The 25798-nt window shown below is 41.3% G+C and overlaps 1 protein-coding gene and 1 long non-coding RNA gene across 3 annotated transcripts; one reads left to right on the top strand and one right to left on the bottom strand.

The window, feature by feature from the left end:
• Positions 1–1981: 1981 nt before the first annotated feature.
• On the top strand, positions 1982–20318 carry ATP6AP2 (ATPase H+ transporting accessory protein 2). Of its 2 annotated transcripts, none has more exons than XM_086387057.1 (9): positions 1982–2144; positions 6526–6656; positions 8343–8474; positions 13387–13482; positions 13637–13774; positions 14637–14690; positions 15784–15933; positions 16880–16999; positions 19277–20318. In XM_086387057.1, the coding sequence occupies exons 1-9, from the start codon at positions 2087–2089 to the stop codon at positions 19469–19471; spliced, it is 1074 nt and encodes a 357-aa protein (XP_086243183.1). In that variant the 5' UTR covers positions 1982–2086; the 3' UTR covers positions 19472–20318. The 2 variants fall into 2 exon arrangements, with proteins under 2 accessions (XP_086243183.1, XP_086243184.1); XM_086387058.1 differs by having other exon boundaries at positions 1982–2126.
• On the bottom strand, positions 10823–24573 carry LOC147340187 (uncharacterized). Its single transcript, XR_015158657.1, has 3 exons — positions 24468–24573; positions 21707–21807; positions 10823–11719 (listed from the first exon to the last, which is right to left on the bottom strand). It is a non-coding gene; the product is annotated as an uncharacterized LOC147340187 (long non-coding RNA).
• Positions 24574–25798: the final 1225 nt, after the last annotated feature.

A 25798-nucleotide genomic window follows, 5' to 3' on the forward strand; every position in this document is an offset into this window, starting at 1 on the left:
CTAAAGATTGAATCAGAAGGGCTGTGTTCACAAAGCAGAACTGCTGAGGACTCAGAATGTGACCTTGAGTACATATGCCCTCCCCCAGGTTTCAATCTCTCAATCTATGATACAAGGAGCAGCGTTCCTACAGCATTTATCCTGCTGAATTTCAAGGCTATAAGCAGCAGCAATGTCCCTTTGAGACCTCAGATGAAAAGGGGTCTTAGATTTAAAGGATAAGCTATTCACTCTTGGCTCACAAAAAGGACATTATTTCTCAAGACAGAGTATGAAAGATTGTGAGATTTTGCGGTTTCCTGGGTGGGGAGGAATAGGCAGGATTTATATTATGTTCCAGTCTATTTATAATATTTTTGGTCTACTTCAAATTAAAAGAAATAAGAATGTCCTAGAACTCTTTCAAGAACAGAAAAATTCACTCCTCTCCCAGTTTTTCAGGCTGGATGAAATTGCAAGAGTTGTGCTCTACTTTTAGCTGATTACGCCCCTAAATAAAGTTTAGACAAATTTTTTTAGGACTGTTGTCTAGAACCTGTTCTACAATATGTAGTAAGATGCACAAAGAATGAAATTTTAGTTGATATGAAGATAAATGATTCCATCATGCTTAAAAATGAATTTTTAAAAAATGATTAAATTCTTATTGATATTTATTTTTTCAAATCAGTGATTTTAGAGTTGATGTTTTGAACTTAAACTAAACAGTTAATGGTAACCTGATGGGCTTTCTTCCTGTCACAGTTTACTTTTTGCTATCTGAAATAACTCCTATGCATGCATATTGAAACCACATCCGTGTTTCAAGGCCATCAGCTGTTTTCTGAACACAGTTGATACATTGTCACTTCTTGCTTCATATGGAGGTTAAAAAAAAACAACCCGTGAGATGTGAGAAGGGAGGATACTGGCCAAATTGGTTATGTCTAGCCTTCACATGGAGAAGGCAATGGCACCCCACTCCAGTACTCTTGCCTGGAAACTCCCATGGACGGAGGAGCCTGGTAGGCTGCAGACCATGAAGTCTCGAAGGGTCGGACACGACTGAGCGACTTCACTTTCACTTTTCCCTTTCATGCATTGGGAAAGGAAATGGCAACCCACTCCAGTGTTCTTGCCTGGAGAATCCCAGGGACGGGGGAGCCTGGTGGGCCGCCGTCTATGGGGTCGCACAGAGTCGGACACGACTGAAGCGACTTAGCAGCAGCAGCAGCAGCCTTCACATACTAAAGGATGGATGAAGGAAATAATTAACTAACTCTTCGGTAGATCAATAAGTCTTAGGGTTGCCAGATTTAGCAAATCAGAACGTAGGACGCCCAGTTATATTTGAATTTCAGATAAACAACAAATAACTTTTTTTTTAGTTTAAGTATGTCCCATGAAATATTCACGTTTATCCTAAAAATTATTCGTTGTTTATCTGAAATTCAAACGTAACTGGGCGTCCTGTAGTTTATCTGGCACCCCTACTTGGAGTGCTGGGATTTCCCGAGGCGCCTGGCTTCCTCCAAGCAGGTGCTCAGCATCTGTGTAATTGTTAGAGCGAAGCCCAAACCAGCCTCGCAGCTTTCACAGCTGCACCCCTAGTGGGGCGGGACCACGCGACCGCGACACACACCCTGGTAGGAGACCGGCACTCGAGACTGGCGAAAGGGTCCACACCCGGGAGGCAGCCCCACCATGTGGTCTCTCTGGGGCTCTCTGCAACCCTTGATAAGGTTCCGTCCTTCCCCCTCAGCCCCCGATCCCCAGCCCTACCCTCCATCTCATGACCCTTCGTCACGGGCCGGGGGAGGGACTGCCCTACTCGGCGATCGTTGCCTGACATTGGCAGGGCCTTCCATCCATCACGTTAGGCTCCTTCCATCACGCTGACGTTTCCCAAGCTACGTTTCTCCCGCAAAGCGCGGCGTAGCTAGGGATTGGTGGAGAAGGCGGAGACCGTCCCAGCGGGAGGCGACGGCAGGGCGGGCTCTGGGAGTCGGGGCGAGCCCGAGCTCGTCACCCCCTCGTGCTGCGCCGGTCGTAGCGTCCTGCTGGCCAGTTCCGCGTCGTCCTGCGCTGCTGCAGCCGCCGCGGAACTATGGCTGTGCTCGTCGTGTTCCTGTCCTTCTTGGTGGCGGGTGAGGACCCGGGAGCGGGCAGGGCGCGCTCCGCGAGGGAGCTCCGAGGGCCGCTGGGCTCGGGGGTCGCGGGCAGCCAAGGGTGGGCGGCAGTGGGGCGGGTGCCGCAGTGCGGGCAGCCGGCGGTGGCCTCGCCCCAGCCGTCTCTCTCGGTCTTGTCTCTGGGCCAGCCTGTGGCGGCGGGGCCTGGCGGGCTTGCAGGGACTGGGCCGGGCGGGGCGGGGCTGGGTTGCGTGGGGGCACCTGAGCCGGCCTCCACCTTCCGCCTCTTCGAGAAAGGCGCGTCCAGCTGTCTCACTCCGGCCTCTTCCGCCTCGGGAGGCGCTTCGGAGGACCGGAAGGTCGTTCTGATCTGTCTAGTTGGGTACTTCAATCAGCTGATGAACTGCAGCCCTTTGCGAAGAGGCCGATGTCCCAGCTGCCCTTAGCTGCTGCTTTTCTTGGCATTTTTTGGTGTCTTCATTTGTAGCAGTTGTCATCAGTAATTGGTGAAATCCCCCCTCCCCCCTCCCCACGGTTTTAGGATACGAAAGTTGGAAGTGGAGTATTAGTAATTGTTTTTGTGTGATTATTTTCTCAAGGAGGATTCCAGGTACCTCTCTGTAAAGTTTGCAGTAGTTCCCAATTTTAAGGATTTGGAAACTAAGACATGAGTCACGTTCTTGGGGTCACATGTCAAATGGTAGCTTTCTCGGTGAATCTAGGTTCCCCAATATTGAGCAAGGAGAATGCCAGTCACCTCCTATTTGGCCTCTTCCCGTGTATCATGTAATTAATTTTGCATCAGTCCTTAGGAGAGTGGTCAAGCCTAGATAAATTACCCCACAGCACGCAAGTGGTAAGCAGCAAACCTGGAATTGAACCCAGATCAGTGGGCTCCAAAGCATGGGCCTTTCCTATTGTACCTGCTGTGACACAGGTGTGAGAATGATGGGTGCTGGAACTAGGGGCACGGAGGGTGGTGAACATGAGACCACATGGAGAACAGTTTGGAGGAATGGGTCCCTGTTCCCCAGTGTGCCAATTTAAAACTGAGAGGTTAAAAATCTGTAGACGGCCTGTGCTGCTGCTCTGTGAAGTGCTGAGACACTTCACTTTGGAAATGGTGGTTTAATTTTACGGGGAGATACAGACCTTTGATGTTTTTGAAGTCTGCAGTTCTTCTCCATCCCTGGAGGGGCCCAGTGTTGTGTTGATGGTAGTTGGCTTATTTTCATGACTAGAATTTTAGAGTTGTATTGTTCCTTTCGTCTCTGGCTCTGGCAAGGTCGTTCTGATCTTTCTAGTTGGGTACTTCAGGAGAATTTAATTTTTTAAACTTGGTTTTGGAAATGTAAAGATCTTCCCTTTGATACTGTGATTTAACTGAACATCTTGCTGAAATTCATGTTTTAATGTTATACTTGATCTTCCTGTGATCATTGAGGTTTGGGGGGTTTTGTTAAGTTTTGGTCTGAGGCAAATAATTGCTTCTGTACATGGTTTGAACCTGCTTTCCTAACTAGAAAAGTCTGGTTCATACAGACCAAGAATCTGATCCTGTCAGGTTCTTCACTGCTGTGGTCTTGTCAGATGAGGTTAAATTACTGTTTTCCACAGTGACTAAATGTGACTAAATGAAAAACATCTTTTAAGAGATCTGACTTCTCTATTTGAGGAAAAAATATGTCATTTAAAATGGCGATACCAAACTGGGGAGAGAGTAGAAGTAAACTAGAAGTGAATACCAGGTCATGAGGAGTATTTGGAAAAAAATTCAGATGGTTAGTTTGGAGGGGAAAGGCCAAGGGTGAACACGTGAATGTGAAGGGGTGCCATGTTGAAGAAGGATTCGATTTGGTCAGTGATTCTTCAGAGATCAAAAGTAGGACCTGTTTAGTTTTTTAGATGATGATTTCATCTTCATTCAGAGATGACAGCACAGTATGGTGGTCGTTCCCAAAGGGAAGGATTCTTAACCTCTAGCCCAGATTAGGGAGGCTGGGGGGAATTTCCCTAGGCCAGGTGCCTCACATGTAAATATATGAACAGTTGGGGTGGGAAGAAAAGGCTTTTCTGACAGAACAGTATGTGTAAAAGCACAGAGATATGAGAGCAAAAGAGCAAAGAGTCTGGTGGAGCTGAAACGTGTAGGAGTTAAAGTTGCAGAGATTCCACAGGAAGGGTGGTGAAGTGCCTTGGGTGTTACGTTTTGGATTTTGTCTCAGAGGCTCTGGGCACTGAGAAGGTGGTTGAGCTGAAGGGTGAACATTCAGATCTGTAGTTTGAAAAGGTGCTAGGAAGACTGGGTCAGAGTGGCATGACTGGTCACAAGGAGGCCTGCTTTGTCTAGCCACAAGGAGGGCCCTGGACATGGAGGGGAAAGGGCTCGGGAGATGAGAAGCAAAGATGGACAGAACTCAGAGGTTGATGAGCTGTGGTGCTGAGGAAGGGTTTAAAGATGATTAATTCAAACAGCTGGGTGGAAGGTGGCGTCATCCTTTGCTACAGAGAATACAGGAGGCGTGTGTGGGAAAACGGCAAGTTCAGTTCTGAACCTGTTGCGTTTGAAGCACCCATGGAACTTGGAAGGAAATGCTCAGCAGACTGCTAGATATCTAGGCAGCAGGCTTAAGGAGAAATCTAGGCTGAACGTAAAAATCTGGGAACCATGAGTGTGCTTTTGGTGTTTGGAGCCTTAGGGAGTAGATGGGTTCAGGCAGGGGGGAAGCCAACGTAGAACAGGAAGCAGTGGGGGTCAAGAATGGAGCCACAGATCTCCAAAGTGGAGTGTGCTTGATTTTGTGTGCTTCATAATATATTATGAATCCATTGTTACATTATAATTTGCGACTGCATAGTTTTTAAGTATATTGTGTATATTAAGTATATTACGTATATTGGGAATACTTTCAAGCTTCCTACTGGAAGGGTTGAAATCTAAATAGTTTGCATGTCACTGCTTTAAAGCAGGGGAAGGGGAAGAAACTGAGGAGAAAGGCAGCCAGAGGGACTGGGAGGAAAACCAGGGGCCCAGGCTTAGGGAGACCAGGGCAGGAGTTTCAAGGACAGAGTTGACAGAATCAGCCGCTTTGGGACGTTACATAAATTGAGGGTTGCAAACTGTCTCTGGGATTTGGTGAGTCATTTCAGTGGCGTGGTGGGGTCAGAAGCTGTGGGTTAGGTAGCATATAGGAGATAAAGAAGCAGAGGAGCCAGGTGGTGGCTGACTACTCTTCCAAGGTGGTTCTTCATCTGAAGGGAAGCAGAGGCAGGAGGGAGCTGGTAGGACCAAAGGAGAGTTTCTGTGGTTTGGATTTTAGAATGGGAGCACCCTACAAGTATTTGTGTGTGCTCAAATAAAAGAACCAGTTGAGAGGGAAAAGGGCTAGTGCAAGATGTAGCTTCATTCATTCACTCCCTCAACAAGTATTTATGGAGCAGCAATGTGCCAGGCACTGTTCTCAACCCTGGGGCTACTGTGTGAAGAAGACAAACCCAAACCCCTGCCCTCATGGGACTCGTGCTGTACAGGGCCAGCTTTTTATGCCCCCAACCATACAGCCACCTAACTTCTGGTACAGGGTCTGTTCCAAGTTGGGAAGCCAACTTCTTACACTTTGTGAAGAATTCGAGTGTTGGGACAATGGAGATGATTCCTGGCAAATGTAGGGTTTGTAAGTTGAGGTGGCGTCTCCGTTCACTAGTCGTGTTCACATAGAGGATGGGTGACCTTTCAGGTATCGTGGCGATGCCTGCATGAAGCAGCGGTTTCTTGGTATAGGAGTCTACCTTTTCTCGGCCTCCTGTATGTCCGTTGGAAATACTATGTCTTGGACTTTGTGTCTACAGTCTGAAGTATTACACCTTCTAACTGGTAATGTGTACCCCCCCCCCCATTTGACAGTTCTCATTTCACTAGTTTTGCCTGTGGGACATAAGGAAAGCTGGGATCTATCCTAAGATAGACTAACCGGTTGAAATTTCAGAGTGATATACTAGAGATTTTTTGAATTTGCATTTTGAAGCGAGAACTGGTGGTAGAAATAACTTAGAGATTTCAAGTTTATTTTCTTCCTTTCTAGTTGGGGTCAGGGTTTTGGTTTTTGTTCTTGAAAATCTGGAGAAATGCTACTGATTTCTAATTCTTGCCAAATTGTCACATGCCCCTGTTTAGGAAGGCATCTACATCATTATGAGAATCGTTTCATTGCTGTAACTTTGTTATAGCAGAAGGTATGGACTTAAATTCTTGCAGTATACTTTGTAAAAGAATTTATTGATGTTTAGGATTCAGCATTTTGTCCGTTCAACATTTAGTATGCTAAGTCAATGGAGAATGGGAAAGTATGTATTTAAAATTTTTCAGTGCGGTTGCAGAAATTTTGTGATGCTGACTATTAATCTGTTTTCTTTTCAGATGTCTTTGGGAACGAATTCAGTATATTAAGATCACCAGGGTCTGTTGTTTTCCGGAATGGAAATTGGCCTATTCCAGGAGAGCGAATCCCAGACGTGGCTGCATTGTCCATGGGCTTCTCTGTGAAAGAGGTATGAGTATTTTTAAAAAATATCTGGAGCTGCTTCTGAAAGCATTTTTGTTGATTTATTTTAATAGCCCAAGAGAGTAGCAGGCAAACATAGGTACAGATTATAAAAGTAAAAAATTAATTTGTAGTCAGGGAGATTTTAGGTAAGTGTTCCAAGCTGGGTTATGAAAGCAAATCATTATAAAACATTAACCATGTAATCGTTTATTCATAGTAGTGACGTCCTTTGCTGTATTAGCGAATGCATCTGTCCTGCTGTTAATAGGATGTATAAATTTATTGGTTTTCTGCAGTACATGTGATAGATTTGTGTCTTAGTTTAGGCTGCCATTACAAAGTACCACAGACTGGGTGTTTTATAAACAACAACACTTATTTCTTCCGGTTCTAGGGGCTGGAAGTCCAAGATCAGGGTGCCAGCATGGTGAAGGTCCTCTCCAGGTTGCAGAGTGCCAACTTCTTGTTGTATGTGGTAGAGAGAGCCCTGTGGAGTCCCCTTTATAAGGGGTCTAATCTCATTTATAAGGATTCCATCCTCATGACCTAGTTCCCGCCCTCAGGCCCCTCCTCCTAATACCATCACATTGGGGGGGGTTAGGATTTCAACATGAGTTTTGAGGGGACACAAGCATTCAGCCCATTGCAATTTATTATGAATGATGCAGTGTATATACATCTTACCTGAGTTTAGGAAAATAATGTGGTCAGTAGTCATAACCTGTTGTAGTAACCGACTGCTTATGTGCGATTGTTGCGGAGAAGGCCTAGATCCAGTCAACATGAGAGCTTCAAGCTCAGGGCTGGAAGAAAGGAGATGGAGTTTGTTCTATCTCCCTGTCTCCTCCCACTTTAAGGTTTGATGCTTTTGAGGTGGTCTGTAGACATCATCAGTCACTCAGAGGAATGTTCTTCCTAGGTCCTGAGTGCCCTTGAAACCAGAAGCTGTGCACAGGAACTGCCTCTAGGTTAGGCCTCTGGGTGGAGCTCCTTGCATGAATGTGACTTGCTGTTTAAGTATGAAATTTGTACCTTATTCTTTATGAACTTAATTTTGACTACAAATGGCTGTCAAAATAACCTTTAGAGGTAATTATTAATAAACTATTTTGACTACAAATGGCTGTCAAAATAACCTTTAGAGGTAATTATTAATAAACTATTTTGACTACAAATGGCTGTCAAAATAACCTTTAGAAGTACTTATTAATAAACTACAGTCACTTTCAGCAGGAATTTTATTTATAAAGTGCTTAGTCTAAAGAGAATGTTGTAGTCTTGCTGTGTCACTGTGAAAGAGAAACGTGATATTGTAGTAGATAAGGGCAAAGGACGATGTGAGGGAAGAAAATATCCACAGTTACATGGAGGAGAAAGTATTTCATAATCTGGAATTTGGAAAGTACCTACATTTTGTTCACCTGCCTGCTTTTTTCCACAGAAGGTTTGAGATGACTTATTATTAGACTTTACTGTTTCAAGTCTGTAGCCGTTAAAATGAAGAAGGTAGAACTCAGCATCCTCAATTAGGAGATTGCAGCTACTGCCTTAAATAAGATGTTTGCTGTCCCTATGAGTTTTCATTGCTGGTATCATCCCAGAACCCCTTAATTGTGCTTGTCAGATGTTACTGGGGAAATGGTTTCCTGAATTGATAATTCAGCACAGTTTCATGCTTTTCAACGTGCAGGACCTTTCTTGGCCGGGCCTTGCAGTAGGTAACCTATTCCACCGTCCTCGGGCTACTGTTATGGTGATGGTGAAAGGAGTGGACAAGCTTGCTCTACCCCCAGGCAGTGTCATTTCGTACCCTTTGGAGAATGTGAGTATTTACTATAAAGAATTAAAGGGATGCATTTAAAATTTTGTCTTGTCAGCTGTCATTATGGATTGTGTTCTAAACACTCGTCTTTCTTTTAATGCCCTGATAAGTAAAAGGCAGTTTCGTTTTTTTGTAATATGATGGTTGCAAATTGATTGAAACTTGGCTGCTTGCTATGCATGAGAGTACTTTCTAAGGTAAGAGGTGAAGAAATTGCCCCGCTCTGAGAATAGTCAGAGGATTGAAAAACCAATTGAGGGTGTAACCTGTTGACATATTCTCGGGCATTATTTCATCACCTTCCCTTCAGAATTTTATCATTTCTTTTGGTAAGGAAAAGATTGGGGGCAGTTTTGCTGGCTCACTTATTCCTTTACTGGCTTTTCAGGCAATATGGCTGACTGAACTGTTGTGAAAGGCCCTCCTTCTACTGTAAGTGTATGGAGTCAGCAAACATCTTTACATGTATAAAATTGAAAGCAAGAAAGGGATACACAGAGGTGCCAGATATGAATAGAAAATATGGAAGCCACAGTGATGAGCAGGAGCTGAAGGTGAAATTGTGTTCCTTACAGAAAGCCAGGGGCTATAAAAATGCTGTCTTGTTCTTGAAAGGAACCCCCAGCTGCCCCAGGGCTACCACAGAGGAGCTGGCTTGCCAGCCTTAGCTGTGGAACGCAAAGAGCCCCCTATGAGAAATCTGAACTATGGGCTTATACTGGGCAGTTAGCTACTTCAAATTCACACAATGCACCCCACACAGATATATGTCTACAATCCAGGGCTGTTTTGGTAAAAGAAAGAATTGAAGAGTTGAATTTACCGAACACTTGAAGGGGAAAAAATGCCATGAGAAAGTCAGCAGGTCCAACAAACAAAATTCACCCCCTAGAACTACAGATAATAAACCAGTCCCAAAAAGAGACTTGAAAATACATACATATATTAAAATGGTGAGAAAGTTAAAGCAACGGCTAGAAACTAGAGGTAGTTAAGTTATTTTTGAGATGTGGTACTTTCATTTCCACTTAAAAATATTTTGTAATTTATATTGATTTCTTTAACCCATGAGTTATTTAGAAGTGTTGTAACATGTGGGTTCTTTCAGGATAATTTTTAATTATTCAGTTTCTAATTTCATTGCATTATAACACTGGTATATACGATGCTGATTTGGGAGGGGGGATTCTTTTCAGACTTTTCCTGTGGTCTAGTATACAGTATCTCCAAGCACATGACATGTTTACCAAAAAAATGACCATGTACTAGGCCACAAGGCAAAGCTCAATGGGTACTATCAGTATCATATAAACCACCTTCTCGGATCACAATGCAGTTAAATCTGAAAAAAAAAAATGAGACTTTTAAAAAATGACTTCAAATGATAGAAACAAACACAAGCTATGAGTCCTCGGGTTTAGAGCACACTGAGGTAGGCTAAAGTCAAATCAACGCCTAAATATGAGTGAAACTGAAGACCCATCAAGGACACTGAGTCTTACCAGAGAGAAGAGATACAGTCGTGACAGAGGAATGAGAGCAAAACGGTAGCAGACTCCTCATCATTGCCGTTGGGGATTTGAAGTACAAGAAGGGAAAAGCAGCAACTGGACAGTATGAAGCCAGGCTGAGGATACTGTTTAAGTAGACATAATAAAATGATTTATGATGTAACTGTTGGAAAGGTGCAGAGAGAGAAACTGCATGTAAGGAGACAGGGCTCTGGCTGGTGATGTGGGAGAGCTAAATCCTCATCTTCTATAATGGGCAGTGAATAGGCAATGCCTAAAATTGTGAAGTCAAGATGTAGCAATATAAACACATTATTTAGGATGGTGGTAAGAAGAAAAGGAGACAAAGGATTTGAAAGCGAATGCTACAAGTAGGTACAAAGGATGTAATGTTGTCAGCATGACGAGTGTAGTTAACACTGCTGTATGATACATATCAAAGTTGTCAAGAGTAAATTCTAAGTTCTCATCACAAGGACAAAAATTTTCTTTTTTGTTTTCTCTTTTTTGTATCTGTATGATGATGGTAATTATTACTGTGGTAATAATTTCACAGTGAAACTTATACAGTGATATATGTCAATTATCTCAATAAGACTGAAAGAAATTAACTTGAAGTGAGGAAGAAAGATGGAGGAAAGAGAGTGAGTACCTCAGAGGAATAGGAAACGGGCAAACTTATTTTCATAAAAAATCTTATAGAACTACTGGTCTCTTAAGTGGCATGTGTATAAAAATTTTTTAAAAGTCAATAAGAAAAGATACTGGAACAGACACAGTCCTAAATCATCGGTTGAGAAAACTACAGCAGAGATTTTGAAATTATTTGGAACTGAAATGTACCATATATTTTTAAAATTGTGGGGTGCAGCTAAAGTGGTAAGAATGAAATTTATAACCTTAAATGCACATGTTAGATAATTTCAAAGATTGGAAATTTGTGAGCTAAAGAAACCAGAATTTCAGAGTAAATGGAAGGGAACAATAAAAACGAAAGGTGTATTAAAACATTTTTCTTAGTCTTCACAAACATTATTAAGTAGCTTGCTGTGTGTGATTTTCTGTGAAAATCACTGTAGAAGATCTCTTTAAAAAAATACATTAAAAATCCAAAATGCCCTTCAGATTTTCATTAGCCTACAATCTGAAATTAAACATTGTAAAAACAGTAGCCTCATTTTACATGAGTAGAAACTGAAAAGAGCTCATGTTACTGCTTGACCCTGACTGACTGCCTCTAAGGGAAAAGATCCACCCCAAAACAAACAAAAACTTTAGAATTCCACTTAATGAAGCTTCTATTTGATTAGCTAGCTGTTATCATTAGTTTCAAGTCCTATAGATAGAGGATTTCTATGTTCTCTAGGACAAACATGTGCGTATCCTTATAGTTTTAAGCATGAGCTTTTTTTCCTTTTCCAGTTTAGCAGGTCTGTATCCGTTCTTCCTCCCCAGTTTGGCGTTCACCTGACTCAGTAGCTTCTCCAGTTTGACTGCTAGGGACATGCCACCTTTAATCTTCAGCTTTCCTGCCATGAGTGCCACTGGGGTGAAATGCGGCTGGAGAGTTGTGTTCCGTGTTCTCATATTTCTTCCAAAGCCCAAGAAGTTGACTGTGGGATTGCAAAAGGAGCGCGTTTGTGGCTGACTCCGGATGCTTATAAAAAGGATGCTTTTGCAAGTTGGAACTCTCTTCCCCTTCTTCAGTTAAACATTAACTTATTTGAAGAGAATCTGGGGAAGAGTTGATATGCATTGAGTAAGAGAAAAAAATTAATTTCAGTTACTAAACATTTATTTCTGCTTGGCCCACATTAACATGCTACTTATAAACATGAACCTTTTAATAGTAAAAGAAACTACTGAAAAAAGTCACTCTGAGAAATCTCCATTAAAACAAAAACATTGCTACTATATTGCTTGTTTTAATAATGATAAGAATAAAATACTTTTTGAGGGAAAAAATTACCATTATCTCTTTTAAAAAATAACGTGGGAGCAGAAACAGGTCTATGGGAGTAGAAGTCAGAATTTTGATTACCCTTGGGGGTGGAGGGAGTTGGTAGAGAGGCTTGTAGGGTGCTGATGTTTTATTTTGATCTGGTGGGGTTATATGAATATCCATTTATAAATATTCCCTGAATTGTTAAGCCAAGATTTATGCACCATATTATATGTATGTTGTGCGCATGCGTGATCAGTTGCGTCCAACTCTTTGTAACCCCATGGGACTGTAGCCCACAAATCTCCTCTGTCCATGGGAATTTTCTAGGCAAGAATACTGGAGTGGGCTACCATTTTTTCCTCCAGGGGAATCTTCCCGACCCAGGGATCAGACCCTGTGTCTCCTACATTGGTAGGCAGATTCTTTAGCACTGAGCCACCTGGGAAGCCCCATATGTATGTTACACTGTAACAAGAAATTCAGGGGAAAAAGTACATTTTATCACAATTACCAATTTCAGTTTATTAATACCATGTGGTCCCAAGATAAATTTCACATTCAAATTTCTTGTGACATACTTTGTGCCTTGCCTAGGAATCTTCAGTCCCTCTGAAGACTAAACCCTACACCTTATTAAACATTTTTTCCTTTTTTAAAAATTATTTTTAAATTTTTATTTATTTTTAATTGGAGAATAATTGCTTTACAATGTTGTGTTGGTTTCTACATCAACATGAATTAACCATAGATGTATGTCCCCTCCCTCTTGAACCTCCCTCCCATCCCTTAAACATTTTTAAAGTTTTGAAATGAAAAATGAGGTCTGTTTCTTTCAATCAAATTCAAGTCTTCAAATTCCCTTCACCTCTTAAATGAGTTAATAAATTATTGTAGAGTATACATTCATTGTGGCACATTTTATCAATATTGAAACCAAATGTGTTCCTGCTAAAAAATACCTGAATGACCAACTGAACCTGCCTGCCAGTGCAGGAGATGCCAGAGACATGGGTTTGATCCCTGGGTCAGGAGGATCCCCTGGAGGAAGAAATGGCAACCCACTCCAGTATTCTTGCCTGGAGAATCCCATGGACAGAGGAGCCTGGTGGGCTACAGTCCATGGGGTCGCAAAGAGTTGGACTCAACTGAGGGGCTGAGCACACGCATGACCAGCTGAAAGTGATGCTTTGCACAAGATAGTGTTTTGTCCTTAATTTGGCAAGTTGTTTTTTATTTAGGCAATTTGGAGACACAAACTCATTGGCCCACTAGGGGGCTGTTTAATCTTCAGTATCCTCAAACAGGTTCTTTGTATTTGGATATGATTTGGGTCTTTTAAATTTCCATAGAAAATGCTGGTACTTTTTTTTTAAGGCTCCCTTTTTAATACTATTTAACTGATTTTTCTTCCTACTTGGGTTCAGATAATAATTAAGGTCTCACTCTTAAATTTCAGGCAGTTCCTTTTAGTCTTGACAGCGTGGCAAATTCCATTCACTCCTTATTTTCTGAAGAAACTCCTGTGGTTTTGCAGTTGGCTCCCAGTGAGGAAGTAAGTTGTGATAGTTTTTATTTTAAATGCTTTGAAAAATCAGCTCTCATTATTTAATGAAAATTTAAAACGAATTTTATGAAAAATGCTGATAGACTTTGGTATATTGGAATTGATCTGCAGAATGTAATACAATTTTGGATTCTTCTTCCAGAGAGTGTACATGGTGGGGAAGGCAAACTCGGTTTTTGAAGATCTCTCAGTAACGCTCAGACAGCTCCGCAATCGACTGTTTCAAGAAAACTCTGTTCTCACTTCACTTCCCCTCAATTCTCTGAGTAGGAACAATGAAGTAAGTAGTGTAGTCATTGAATGAATAAATGAATATCACTCATTTCTCATGCCTCTGACTTCAGAGCAAACTTGAAATTTTAGAAAATGAAGAGTTTACAAGCTCCCTGCTTGAGCAGATTCTTTTTTCCATTAGTGTGATTTAAAACATGACTCATGAACCCTTTCTGTGAGCTGGGCTGTAGTAAATAGTATGACATACTAGTGCAAGGGTTGCCACCAGTTAACCCTGACAGGCCAGAAATCACAGTGACCACTTTGGTAGTGGCTGGAACTGGGTAGATCTGGTAATGTGGGAGCTATTACTCACTGCCTCTTCTGGTGTGTTGCCTCATTTTCCTATTCATTCTCAGCTGTCCAGTGTAGGGCGCTACCCTTCCTTTGACTCCTGTATGTCAGCTTTGCCACCTATTCACCTGTTCATGCACCCTCTTAACCACACGGCATGCCACCTTTGTGGTAGCCTCCTTTCACCTACTCTGATGACCAGGACTACCACCTTTTATTCTTCAAGGGATGTGAGCAAATGAGGCTATTGGCAAGACCTCGTTGCAGTGCGCCAGAATATTCTGATGCCCTGAGGGAAAACCACTGTAGAGTTTGGATGCTTTATCATGGCTTTATCAAAAATAAAGTTATTGAGAGGTAGTCGCTGTGCTGGAGAATAACTTATCACCATTTTGTTAGGAAGTACTATTCTATAAGCATTTTCAATTGAAGTGAACCTAGCAAATGGAGGACACTTGCATAAATTCACTCATGTGTTTAATGTCTGTAACACCCTGTGCCTTGCTTGATAGATGGCAAATACAGATCTTGGATGCATATTTAAGATAATGCTCATTTCTTTCTGCTCTCTGCAGGTTGATCTCCTTTTTCTTTCTGAACTGCAAGTGCTACGTGATATTTCAAGTTTGGTAAGTAGGCTACTCTCATTTTCAGTTCCATTTATTCTGGCTTCAGAAGACATTTCTAGAGATTCCTTGAATGGTAATGAAACCAATCAAAAAGTTTACATATGCCTTAGATTTGATTCCATGCAAGTTGAGAAATTAGTGGTGGTGTTGGGGATTTTGAACTCATCTCATGTTAACACATTACTCTGCATTTTTACTTTTAGGAGAGAGACTCCAAGTACACAGGCCTAGGAGTAAGGCCTCCCCTGGCTATAGTCCTGACCTGTTGATTTCTCCTCAGATATTAAGACTTAATTACTGTATCTTTATCTTTGGGTCTAAAATAGATCTCAATAGAAAATACAGTTTTGACTAACAGTGCTGTCAAGTCAGGAAGGGGATAAAAATGCCTGTAGTATGTTCTTTTTTGTTTGGGGGGTGGGGCAGTGAATGTTTTTTTTTTTCTTTTCAATCCTATGATCAAATAGAAAAACTTAACCTGTGTGCTATCTTCTACAGTTGTTGCCCAAACTTTCAGTGGGGTTGTTTGGGGGAGTGTGGAAGTGTAGTGCTAGTGGTGTGGGAGGTGAACTGATGGGCTTGTCTCTCTCTAGGATCAGACTGGTCCAACTACCTGTTCTCTCATACCCTGGCCCATATCTGAGGTTTTTAAGAAATTTTAAAACAAGTTTTTATTATAATTGCTTCTAAAAACTAAGATCTGTGTTGGATTTCAGAAACTCCCATTTTAACCAGTTCCATTTGCCACCCTCCCAGACTTTGTATATTGTGGTATGTGCATGCATGCTCAGTCACTCAGTCGTGTCTGACTCTTTGTGACCCCATGGACTGTAGCCCACCAGGCTCCTCTGTCCATGGGATTCTCCAGGCAGAATACTGGAGTGGGTTGCCATTTCCTCCTCCGGGGGATCTTCCCCATCCAAGGGTCAAACCCACATCTCTTGCATTGGCAGGTGGATCTTTACCACCGAGCAACCTGGGAAGCCCATACCGTGGTACACTGGGGAGCCCCTGTTGTACCTTTTAGGTATAAAACTCCAACTGGCTGTGTTTGACATTACTTTATCCACTTCCTTTTGTTTGTTCTCCTAAGTTGTCTCGACATAAGCATCTAGCCAAGGATCATTCTCCTGATTTATACTCACTGGAGCTAGCAGGCCTGGATGAAATTGGGAAACACTATGGGGAAGACTCTGAACAATTTAGAGATGCCTCTAAGATCCTTATTGATGCTCTGCAAAAGGTAAATCATCGACGGAGTGTGAGCAGTTAAGAGTATGACCATTTGACTTTTTGCTTCCTAATGGGAAAATCTGCTTAGTGAAAGACTACTGATTGAAGTCTTTTACTCACCTTCTTTGAGGGCCGAGGATGGAGTAGGTAGGTCACAGGTATATAGTGGGATGTCAGTGTGTCTTTCCGTCTTTGAGCTGTGCAGCACAGCTTGCAGGATCTTAGTTCCCCACCAGAGATTGAACCTGGGCCCTGGCAGTGAGCTGGATCTTAACCACTGGACCACCAGAGAACTACCAGAGATCATCTCTTTCCAAAGCTGGCAGAGGCAGCATAGGAAATGATTGATAACTCTAGTACAGTACTTTTTTCTTTTCATCATGGCAAAATATAGCTAACGTAAAATTTACCATTTAACTATTTGTAAGTGTACAGTTCTGTGGCACTAAAAACATTCACATTGTTGTGCAACTGCACCACCATCCATTGCCAGGACTTTCATCTTCCCTGAAACGCTGTCGCCATTAAACCCTATGAAATAATCAAAGAACAACACTTGGCACAGCACCAGACATGTAGTAGATACTAGTAAATGCTCCTTTTCCTCTGCCCTTGAAGTTATCCACCTGCAGCCCTTCAGTGAGGCTTCAGTTAAAACCTTTGTAGGTATGATTAACCAGAGACCACTTAGAAAGATTTCCTTTTCCACTTCCCTGCTCCCAATTTATACACCAACAAATTCAGTGACTACTTTCTTATTCTGAGTATTTGAGCTGAATCTTAACAGTTTTCTGAATATTTTAACATAATCAAAACCTTTAAGACTTGCCTATTTTAAGACTGCATTTCATGAGCCAATAGGTAATTGTGTTTGTTCTTGTAGGTGCACCGAAGCTTTACAAAAATTTTAATAAGTATGTGTTTTGAGATTCTTACTAATGCCATTAACGCTTCAGTTTGCAGATGACATGTACAATCTCTATGGTGGGAATGCAGTGGTAGAGTTAGTGACTGTCAGATCATTCGACACATCCCTTGTGAGGAAGACGAGGAATATCCTTGAGACAAAACAAGTGGTGAGTACATTTTTGGATCATGCTTTAAAATTGTAAAATGAACTCTTAAAAAACCCACCAAATCTTGTATCACCTGTGGGCAGTATGCATGAGCAATCAGTAAATCTGAAAAATGATTAAAAACATAGGTTTCTCTTATCCACGGAGGTATTGTGTTTTGTAAGTGATGCTCAGTTCTTTGGGGTTGTAATCAGATAATGTACTTTGTTAGGGATAAAAGCAACTCTGTCGGAGCTGGTGAGATAATTCAAATACAGGTATTACACGGAGATGTCAGACATTAGCATGCAGGAGGAGTGTGGTGCTCTCAACTTGTGGAATCTGCTTTTCTCAGAGGCACATCATCTTTGTGGTATAGGCTCTCATTTTCCTGCTATATACTCTCTCTATAATTCTACAAATTTTTGGCCTGGATCTTACTTTGATTTTTAAGCATTTAGAGGATCATAGGCAAGGGTGCCAGCCCTAGTAAAACAAGTGTATATGCGCACAGCCGAAGCATCATGTGGCCAAGAACATTATTTACAGCTGGCTTTATCTCTCAGAGCAGTCAGATCCCCAGTCTTTTATGGACACGCTCCTTTGGGCCCCACGGGACTGAAGAGTGAGATGCTCAAAGGTAATGTGTGTTCAAGACAGTCTGGACATGGCTGGTTTGAGATTGTTTCTTCCTAAATAGGAGTGGGAGAACCTCTGTTTAAAACAGCACACCAGGCTAGACAAACCGAAAAATTTTCACACGACAGAGCATCTAAATAATGGCCAATTAAAAAAAAAAAAAATCACCCTTTTGAGTGCATAGTTTAACTCTCAAGAAAGTAAAGGGAACTGGAGAACTGTGTAGTAACCAGGCTATCCTGAGGACATTGCCAGTTGGGTTACCAAGGGACTGGCTCTCTGTCGGGAGTTGGAACTGAGACTTCCTTGTGTAGCTGGGATGCCAAAAGGGCCCACAATGAGAGGGTAGATTAGAAAACAGCCTACCTACCAGCAAAGGGGGACTTCCGGGTGGTGGTAGTGGTAAAGAACCTGCCTGCCAATGCAGGAGACGTAAAAGACACTGGTTCAAACCATGGGTCAGGAAGATCCCCTGGAGGAGGGCATGGCAATCCACTCCTGTATTCTTACCTGGAGAATCCTATGGACAGAGGAGCCTGGCAGGCTACAGTCCATAGGGTCGCAAGGAGTCAGACATGACTGGAGTGACATTAGCATGCACACACCAGCAAAGGGAGACAGAAAGGCCACTTGGGTGCTGTGCAGGCAGGGTATGTGTTGGGGGTGGTGGAATGTCTCCTAGGGAAGCCTCGGGCCAAGAAATCAACACAAACCCTGGTCCTAAGCGGGTAAGAGGGGTGGCCCCCACCCAGCAGAAATGAATGAAAACCTCCCTGGCAGGATACACCCTCCACACACAGGATACAAAAGTATGTAACATGTAATACTAGTTAAAGAATTTTTAACATGTAACACTCTAAAGCTGAAGGATTAATACCTGTTCCTTTGAAGCTCCCTCTTGTCTTACTCCTCTACCTTCCCCACCTAGAGGAACCTGCTCTCTCGAATATTATGTTAACCATTCCTTGGCTTTTCTTTACAGTTTTAATATAGATGTATTTATCTTTAAGGACTTCCCTGATAGCTCAGATGGTAAAGAATCTGCAAAGCAGGAGACCTGGGTTGGGAAGATCCCCTGGAGAAGGAAATGGCAACCCACTCCAGTATTCTTGCCTGGGAAATCTCATAGACAGAGGAGCCTGGTGGGCTACAGTCCATGGGGTCGCAGAGTCAGATACGACTGAGTGACTAACACTTTCACTTCATTTCAGCTTAAACAATGTTTGGAATCATACTATGTTTTTTCTCTGAGCAAAGGCTCAGTATTTAAGAGTCATGCATGCTGATTGAGTAGTTGAGGTCATTTTACTGCTACATGTTCATTGCACGGATGTGCCAGTTATCCATTCTGTTGATAGACATCCTTGTACATGTCTCTCTACACATATACAAGTGTTCCCTAGGGTATGAACTGGCTGGATCACTGTATATGCACACCATCAACTTTATTGGTATTGCCAAATTTTCTCAAGCAGTTGAGCCACTTTCTGCTTCCACCAACAGTGTTTATCTTCTTTGTGAAGGCTCCTCCTTCTTAGTTCCTAGTATATGTAGCTCTTATGCCACTTAGTATGTTTGTTACATAAATGAATCACAGCTATCAAATTGTGGTAATTTCCTAACTTAATATTCTTCCATCTTGATTTTCTTTTATTGTAGAAGGACCCCTCAACTACCTATAACCTTGCATATAAATATAATTTTGAATATCCCGTGGTTTTCAACCTGGTACTTTGGATAATGATCGGCTTGGCCTTGACTCTGATTGTCACCTGTTACAATATTTGGAACATGGATCCTGGATATGATAGCATCATTTATAGGATGACAAACCAGAAGATTCGAATGGATTGAACTTTCCTTATGACAAACTTGGAAAGAAAGAGGGTTTGAAAATTGGCTCTTTCATTAAAATAAATCTTTTAGTGTAGTTTAAACTAGATAGTACACTTTAAATTTATAAAAAAAAAACAGATTTTGTTCTCTTGTGTGTGTGCCTGTGATGTTCTTTTAGAGTGAGTTATATAGTATTGATGTGAGTTGACTTGTGTGATATAGATTCCATAATATGCTTAAATACGATGATATAACCATTTAATATAATTTCATTCCATCTACTATTTGGAAATATGCACTGTAATAAATGTAAAACATTTAGAATAGTTTGTGTTATTTATGTTGGGAAAATGCACTGAATTTGAAATGTTTAACTTCCTTACACAGGACAGGTTAAAAGTGACATTTGGGCTGTTATATACTATGAACCATTTGTAAATGTCTTAATGTAAATATCTCTGAAACAAGAAAAGGTTTTTAACTTCAAGCAGCTATTAAGTATGAATGTGCTTCCACAGTCATTCACATTTTCAATTGCATCTGATTGACAGATGATAGCTGTTTTTTTTAATCTCTTCTGAAATTTTGGTGATCTGAATGGTCAAGTGTGGATATTAAAACTACTACATTAAGAAGGAACTAGCTTTGTGGCGTTAAGACACTTGTAATCATATACGCAAAAACATTTGGGGGACATCTTGGGGCATGATTTCAGTCATTTTTCCCCTTGTGTAAGTTACTCTGGTTTACGGTACAAAATTGTTCTATATAGAATGTTAAGTGGAAGTAGATACTCCCTACTTTTTATGTGAAAGTGGACCAATGTCTATAAAGAGTGACAAATAAAGTTAATAATGATTCAAAATTTGTGTTATTTCAATACTACATCTATTTTCTATTGTAAAAACCTAAACAGGGTTTTGATCATAATTGGCTGTTTTGTTATACAGACTTTTTTTTTTTAACATTTGTTTATTCCCACTGCACCTCCTGAGATTGATTCATTACCAATATGAGGAAGACATTTTACTTTCTATGCTTATTATTGAATTTACAGAGAATATGATAAATTCACACTAGACTTCAGGTGGGGAAGGCTTAAATTTCCCTATAGTGTTTAGAAAAGTGACTATGCAACTATTAAATACTGATTAGAATATGAAGGACCATCTAATAAGGTAAAAGGCTTAAGGGTTAGTTTTAAAGTCTTATAGCTTATGACTTACCCAATTAAAATTTTAAGCTTCATGCTTATGTAGTTAAGTTAGAGTTATGCTGCCTTGCCCCTGGGAACCCTACTTGGGTTTAGAATTAGCTGTGTCTCTCTTCTCGCAAAAATCATCATATCATTTCTAATTAACATGTTTGAGAAGATGAAGTCTATTTAGCTGTGTTTTCTACCACCACTGCAAGATACCTTTGACAGTTACAGTGGTAAACTTCCATAGAGTGTTTTTTTTCTTTTCACCTCTCATTGAACTATAGTGAAGCTGATAACTGCACAGGAAAGAAAAATTAGTTGTCCTAAAATCACTCAAGTATTCACCACCACAACTCCTGCCAAGCTCATGAAGGTGAGGGTGTTTCCAGCCATCTAACCTGGAACACTCTGACCCCCATGGAACCCAACATGCCTATGTCTAGGGGACAGGGATCTATAATGCTGCAGAGTGGTTAAAATCTACTTTTCTTCCACAAGTTTATTATATAAATATTGCCATAGAAGTTAGATTGTTATGATTAAATGTGAAGTAAACCAATGCCTTTGTAATTTAAAACTGAGGAGACTAAGTTCTAGAAGAAGAAGAAAAATCACCTACATGACAGCACTGATCCATATAGGGTAAATGGCACCAGCACCCGTCTGTTTGGCAGAGAGCAATTAATTAAAATAAATGTTCTGCCAAGATTATTATACCTGTTGCTGATGATTTGCTCTTAAATTAAGTCTAATTTGTTCAGGAACATAAATCACGATGTGGAGATTTGTGTGAGAGGCAGGCAAGTCAGGCTTGTGGCAGACTACTCCACTGACAGTGAAAGAGAAAACCCAATCACTTCATATCTAATTGGTGGAGTATTTCAAGTGTATAAAACATCTGAGATTCTCCATGTGCCAGATTCTGCTTACGGCCCAATTCTATCAGGAATAATAGAGAATTGATTTTCTTTGGCTATGTCTCTTTTGAAGGAATTACATACTGAATATCCATTTTTACCGGTACCAAATAATATGGAACATCATAAACTTACTTTTCAACAGATGATCAAACCAACCAAAACATGCAGTGGCATCCGGCTTCAGGTAGGTTTCTTTCTGGCCTTTCATGACCAAGTGACTATGCAGTAGTTCCCTGGAAAAATAAGAGTTGTCAGAAAAAGGCATTAATTAAGAAGCACTGTGACTGAAATACAGATGAATTCAGTTAACTGATTCACCACTTACTAGCTGAACAATCTTGGGCAAATCCCTTAATCCTCTGTGAATCAGAGTTTTTAATCTATGTAATGGGCATGGTAATGCTTCAGGTCTGTGAAAATCAACATTCACTGGGATAACATGCTCTAATGTTTGTACATGTTTTGAAGGAACTCTGCTTGGACCCATCACTGTACCACTGATAGGTATTGGCTAGTTTCTTGGTTGCAAATAATAGGAACAAACTTTGGTTACTAAGTTAGGTCACTTGTCCTGCTAGTGACCTTTTACTGGACACAGATCCAGTTCAGGAGCACAGTTGCTATTTGGTTGTCCTTGCTCCTTCAATCTGGGATGGTTCGTTGCCATGCCTCACGGCTTACAGGATCTTAGTTTCCTGACCTGGAATTGAACCTGGGGCCTTGTGGTGAAAGCACTTGAGTCCTAACCACTGTTCACTTCTGAATTTCCCTCAGTGGGGTTGGTTTGATATTTGCTCATGGTGTCAAGAGGCACATGATCTCAGTATATCTAGTCTTTGGTGACATTAACTTCTTTAAAATAATCCAAGAAAATTTTCCACAAATAAGAGAAAACTCTACATATTGAAATGGTCTCTACCATTGAAATGGTACCTCAGAAAGCTGACATTAATCTACCAATTCTGAGACATATCTTAGTAACATTTTAGACTTCTAAGACAAAAGATCTTCAGGGCTTCCAGGCAAAAGGTCAAATTCAGGTCAGGTCAGTTCAGTTCAGTCGCTCAGTTGTGTCCGACTCTGCAACCCCATGAATAGCAGCACGCCAGGCCTCCCTGTCCATCACCAACTCCGGGAGTTCACTGAGACTCACGTCCATCGAGTCGGTGATGCCATCCAGCCATCTCATCCTCTGTCGTCCCCTTCTCCTGCCCCCAATCCCTCCCAGCAGCAGAGTCTTTTCCAATGAGTCAACTCTTTACATGAGGTGGCCAAAGTACTGGAGTTTCAGCTTTAGCATCATTCCTTCCAAAGAAATCCCAGGGCTGATCTCCTTCAGAATGGACTGGTTGGATCTCCTTGCAGTCCAAGGGACTCTCAAGAGTCTTCTCCAACACCACAGTTCAAAAGCATCAATTCTTCGGCGCTCAGCCTTCTCCACAGTCCAACTCTCACATCCCTACATGACCACAGAAAAAACCATAGCCTTGACTAGACGGACCTTTGTTGGCAAAGTAACGTCTCTGCTTTTGAATATGCTGTCTAGGTTGGTCATAACTTTCCTTCCAAGGAGTAAGCGTCTTTTAATTTCATGGCTGCAGTCACCATCTGCAGTGATTTTGGAGCCCAAAAAAATGAAGTCTGACACTGTTTCCACTGTTGCCCCATCTATTCCCATGAAGTGATGGGACCAGATGCCATGATCTTCGTTTTCTGAATGTTGAGCTTTAAGCCAACTTTTTCACTCTCCACTTTCACGTTCAAGAGGCTTTTTAGTTCCTCTTCACTTTCTGCCATAAGGGTAGTGTCATCTTACTTATATGAATAAGAAAATCTGCCTGGTATTAGACCTCTCATGTGTAATATACAAAGTATTGTAAGGATGGAATAGCATTTTCAAAAACCCAAGGAAAGACCATGCAAGCCTGGAATGTTGTATCTAGAATCATGGACATAGAGAACAAGTTTCAATTTTGAACTACTCTTAAACGACACAAAAATAGACTTGACAAATGAAGACATCTTCTTGAATAGAAAAACAACATGTATATCAGTCAGTGGGCTCCAGAGAATATATGGGAAAAAATACACACATATATATATACACAGATTTGTTTGAAGGAATTGGTTCATGTGGCAGTATAGACCTAACAGAAGCAGAAGATACTAAGAGGTGGCAAGAACACAAGAACTGTACAAAAAAGGCCTTAATGACCCATATAACCATGATGTTGTGTAATCACTCACCTAGAGCCAGAGATCTTGGAATGTGAAGTCAAGTGGGCCTTACAAAGCATTACTATGAACAAAGCTAGTGGAGGTGATCGAATTCCAGCTGAGCAATTTCAATCCTAAAAGATGATGCTGTTAAAGTGCTGTGCTTAATATGCCAGCAAATTTGGAAAACTCAGCAGTGGGCACCGGACTGGAAAAGGTCAGTTTTCATTCCAATCCCAAAGAAAGGCAATGCCAAAGAATGTTTAAACTACTGCACGGTTGCATTCATTTCACACGCTAGCAGGTAATGCTCAAAATCCTCCAAGCTAGGCTTCAATAGTATGTAAACCGAGAACATCCAGATGTACAAGCTGGATTCAGAAAAGGCAGAAGAACCAGAGATCAAATTGCCAGCATCCACTGGATCATAGAAAAAAGCAAGGGAATTTCAGAAAAACATCTATTTTTGCTTCATTAACTACGCTAAAGCCTTTGACTGGATCACAACAGAGGAAAATTCTTAAAAGAGATGGGAATACCAGACCACCTTACCTGCCTCCTAAGAAACCTGTATGCAGGACAAGAAGCAACAGTTGAACTGGACATGGAACAACTGACTGGTTCAAAATTGGAGTACAACAAGGCTGTATATTGTCACCCTGCTTATTAAACTTACATGCGGAGCACATCATGCAAAATGCTGGGCTGGATGAAGCACAAACTGGAATCAAGATTGGCCGGAGAAGTATCAATAACCTCAGATATGCAGATGACACCACCCTAATGGCAGAAAGTGAAGGAAATAAAGAGCCTCTTTATGAAGGTGAAAGAAGAGAATGAAAAAGCTGGCTTAAAACTCAACACTCAAAAAACTAAGATCATGGTATCTGGTGCCATCACTTCATGGCAAATAGATGGGGAAACAGTGTGGCAGACTTTATTTTCTTGGGCTCCAAAATCATGCGGACAATGAGTGCAACCATGAAACTAAAAGACACTTGCTCCTTGGAAGAAAAACTATGATAAATCTAGACAGCATATTAAAAGGCAGAGACACCACTTTGCCAACAAAGGTCAGTATACTCAAGGCTATGGTTTTTCCAGTAGTCATGTACAGATGTGACAGTTGGACCATAAAAAAGACTGAGTGAAAAAGAATTTATGTTTTTGAACTGTGGTGATGGAGAGTCCCTTGGACAGCAAGGAGATCAAACTGGTCAATCCTAAAGGAAATCAACCCTGAATGTTCATTGGAAGGACTGTTGTGAAGCTCCAATACTTTGGTCACCTGATGTGAAGAGTCGATTCACTGGAAAATCAGCTGATGTTGGGAAAGATTGAGGGCAGGTGAAGGGGGCGACAGGATGAGATGGTTGGATGGCATCATCGACTCAATGGACATGAGTTTGAGCAAACTCCAGGAGGTGGTGAAGGACAGGGAGGCCTGGCCTGCTGCGGTCCATGAGGTCACAAAGAGTTGAACATGACTAAGCTACTGAACAACAAATAATCATATGGGCACAGGCCAGCGGGCTGGAATCTCAAGCCTGTACTGTGAAAACCTGAGGCAGAATTCCTTCTTACAAGAACACTCTTACTGGACTAAGGGCCCACCCTACTCCAGTAATGACCTAATTACATCTGCAATGACCCTATTTCCAAACAAGGGCACATTGCATGGTACCAGGGGTTAGAACTTCAACATATCTTTTTGGTGGACCAATATCAACCCATAGCATCATAGAAATGTCAGTTCTTCCTAAATTAATTAACAAATTTCATCAATCCTAGTGAAAAGAAAAATGTTTTAACAGAGCTAGACAGGTTGATCCTGACGTTTACACGAAAAACAACAGTGAAAAGGAAAAGTTACAAGGGTGAATTAGCTCTATCAGATATTAAAACATAAAGCCTCCATGATTAAAACAGTATAGTACTGATGTTATTAGACAAACCAATGGAACAGAATAGAAAGTCTACAAACAGACAAAGTACATAAAGAAATTT

This window comes from Bos grunniens, chromosome X (genome assembly GCF_055505025.1).
Source record: "Bos grunniens cultivar Pamir isolate PY7600 chromosome X, Bosgru_T2T1.0, whole genome shotgun sequence".
Classification (NCBI taxonomy): domain Eukaryota; kingdom Metazoa; phylum Chordata; class Mammalia; order Artiodactyla; family Bovidae; genus Bos; species Bos grunniens.

Bases quoted from the DNA above. Each gene is read 5' to 3' on its own strand.
- ATP6AP2 (XM_086387057.1), top strand. From the start codon at position 2,087: ATGGCTGTGCTCGTCGTGTTCCTGTCCTTCTTGGTGGCGGGTGAGGAC. The intron at 2,145-6,525 runs GCAGGGCGCGCT...TTTTCTTTTCAG, and splicing joins GGGTGAGGACCCGGGAGCGG to ATGTCTTTGGGAACGAATTC. The intron at 13,483-13,636 runs GTAAGTTGTGAT...TTCTTCTTCCAG, and splicing joins AGTTGGCTCCCAGTGAGGAA to AGAGTGTACATGGTGGGGAA.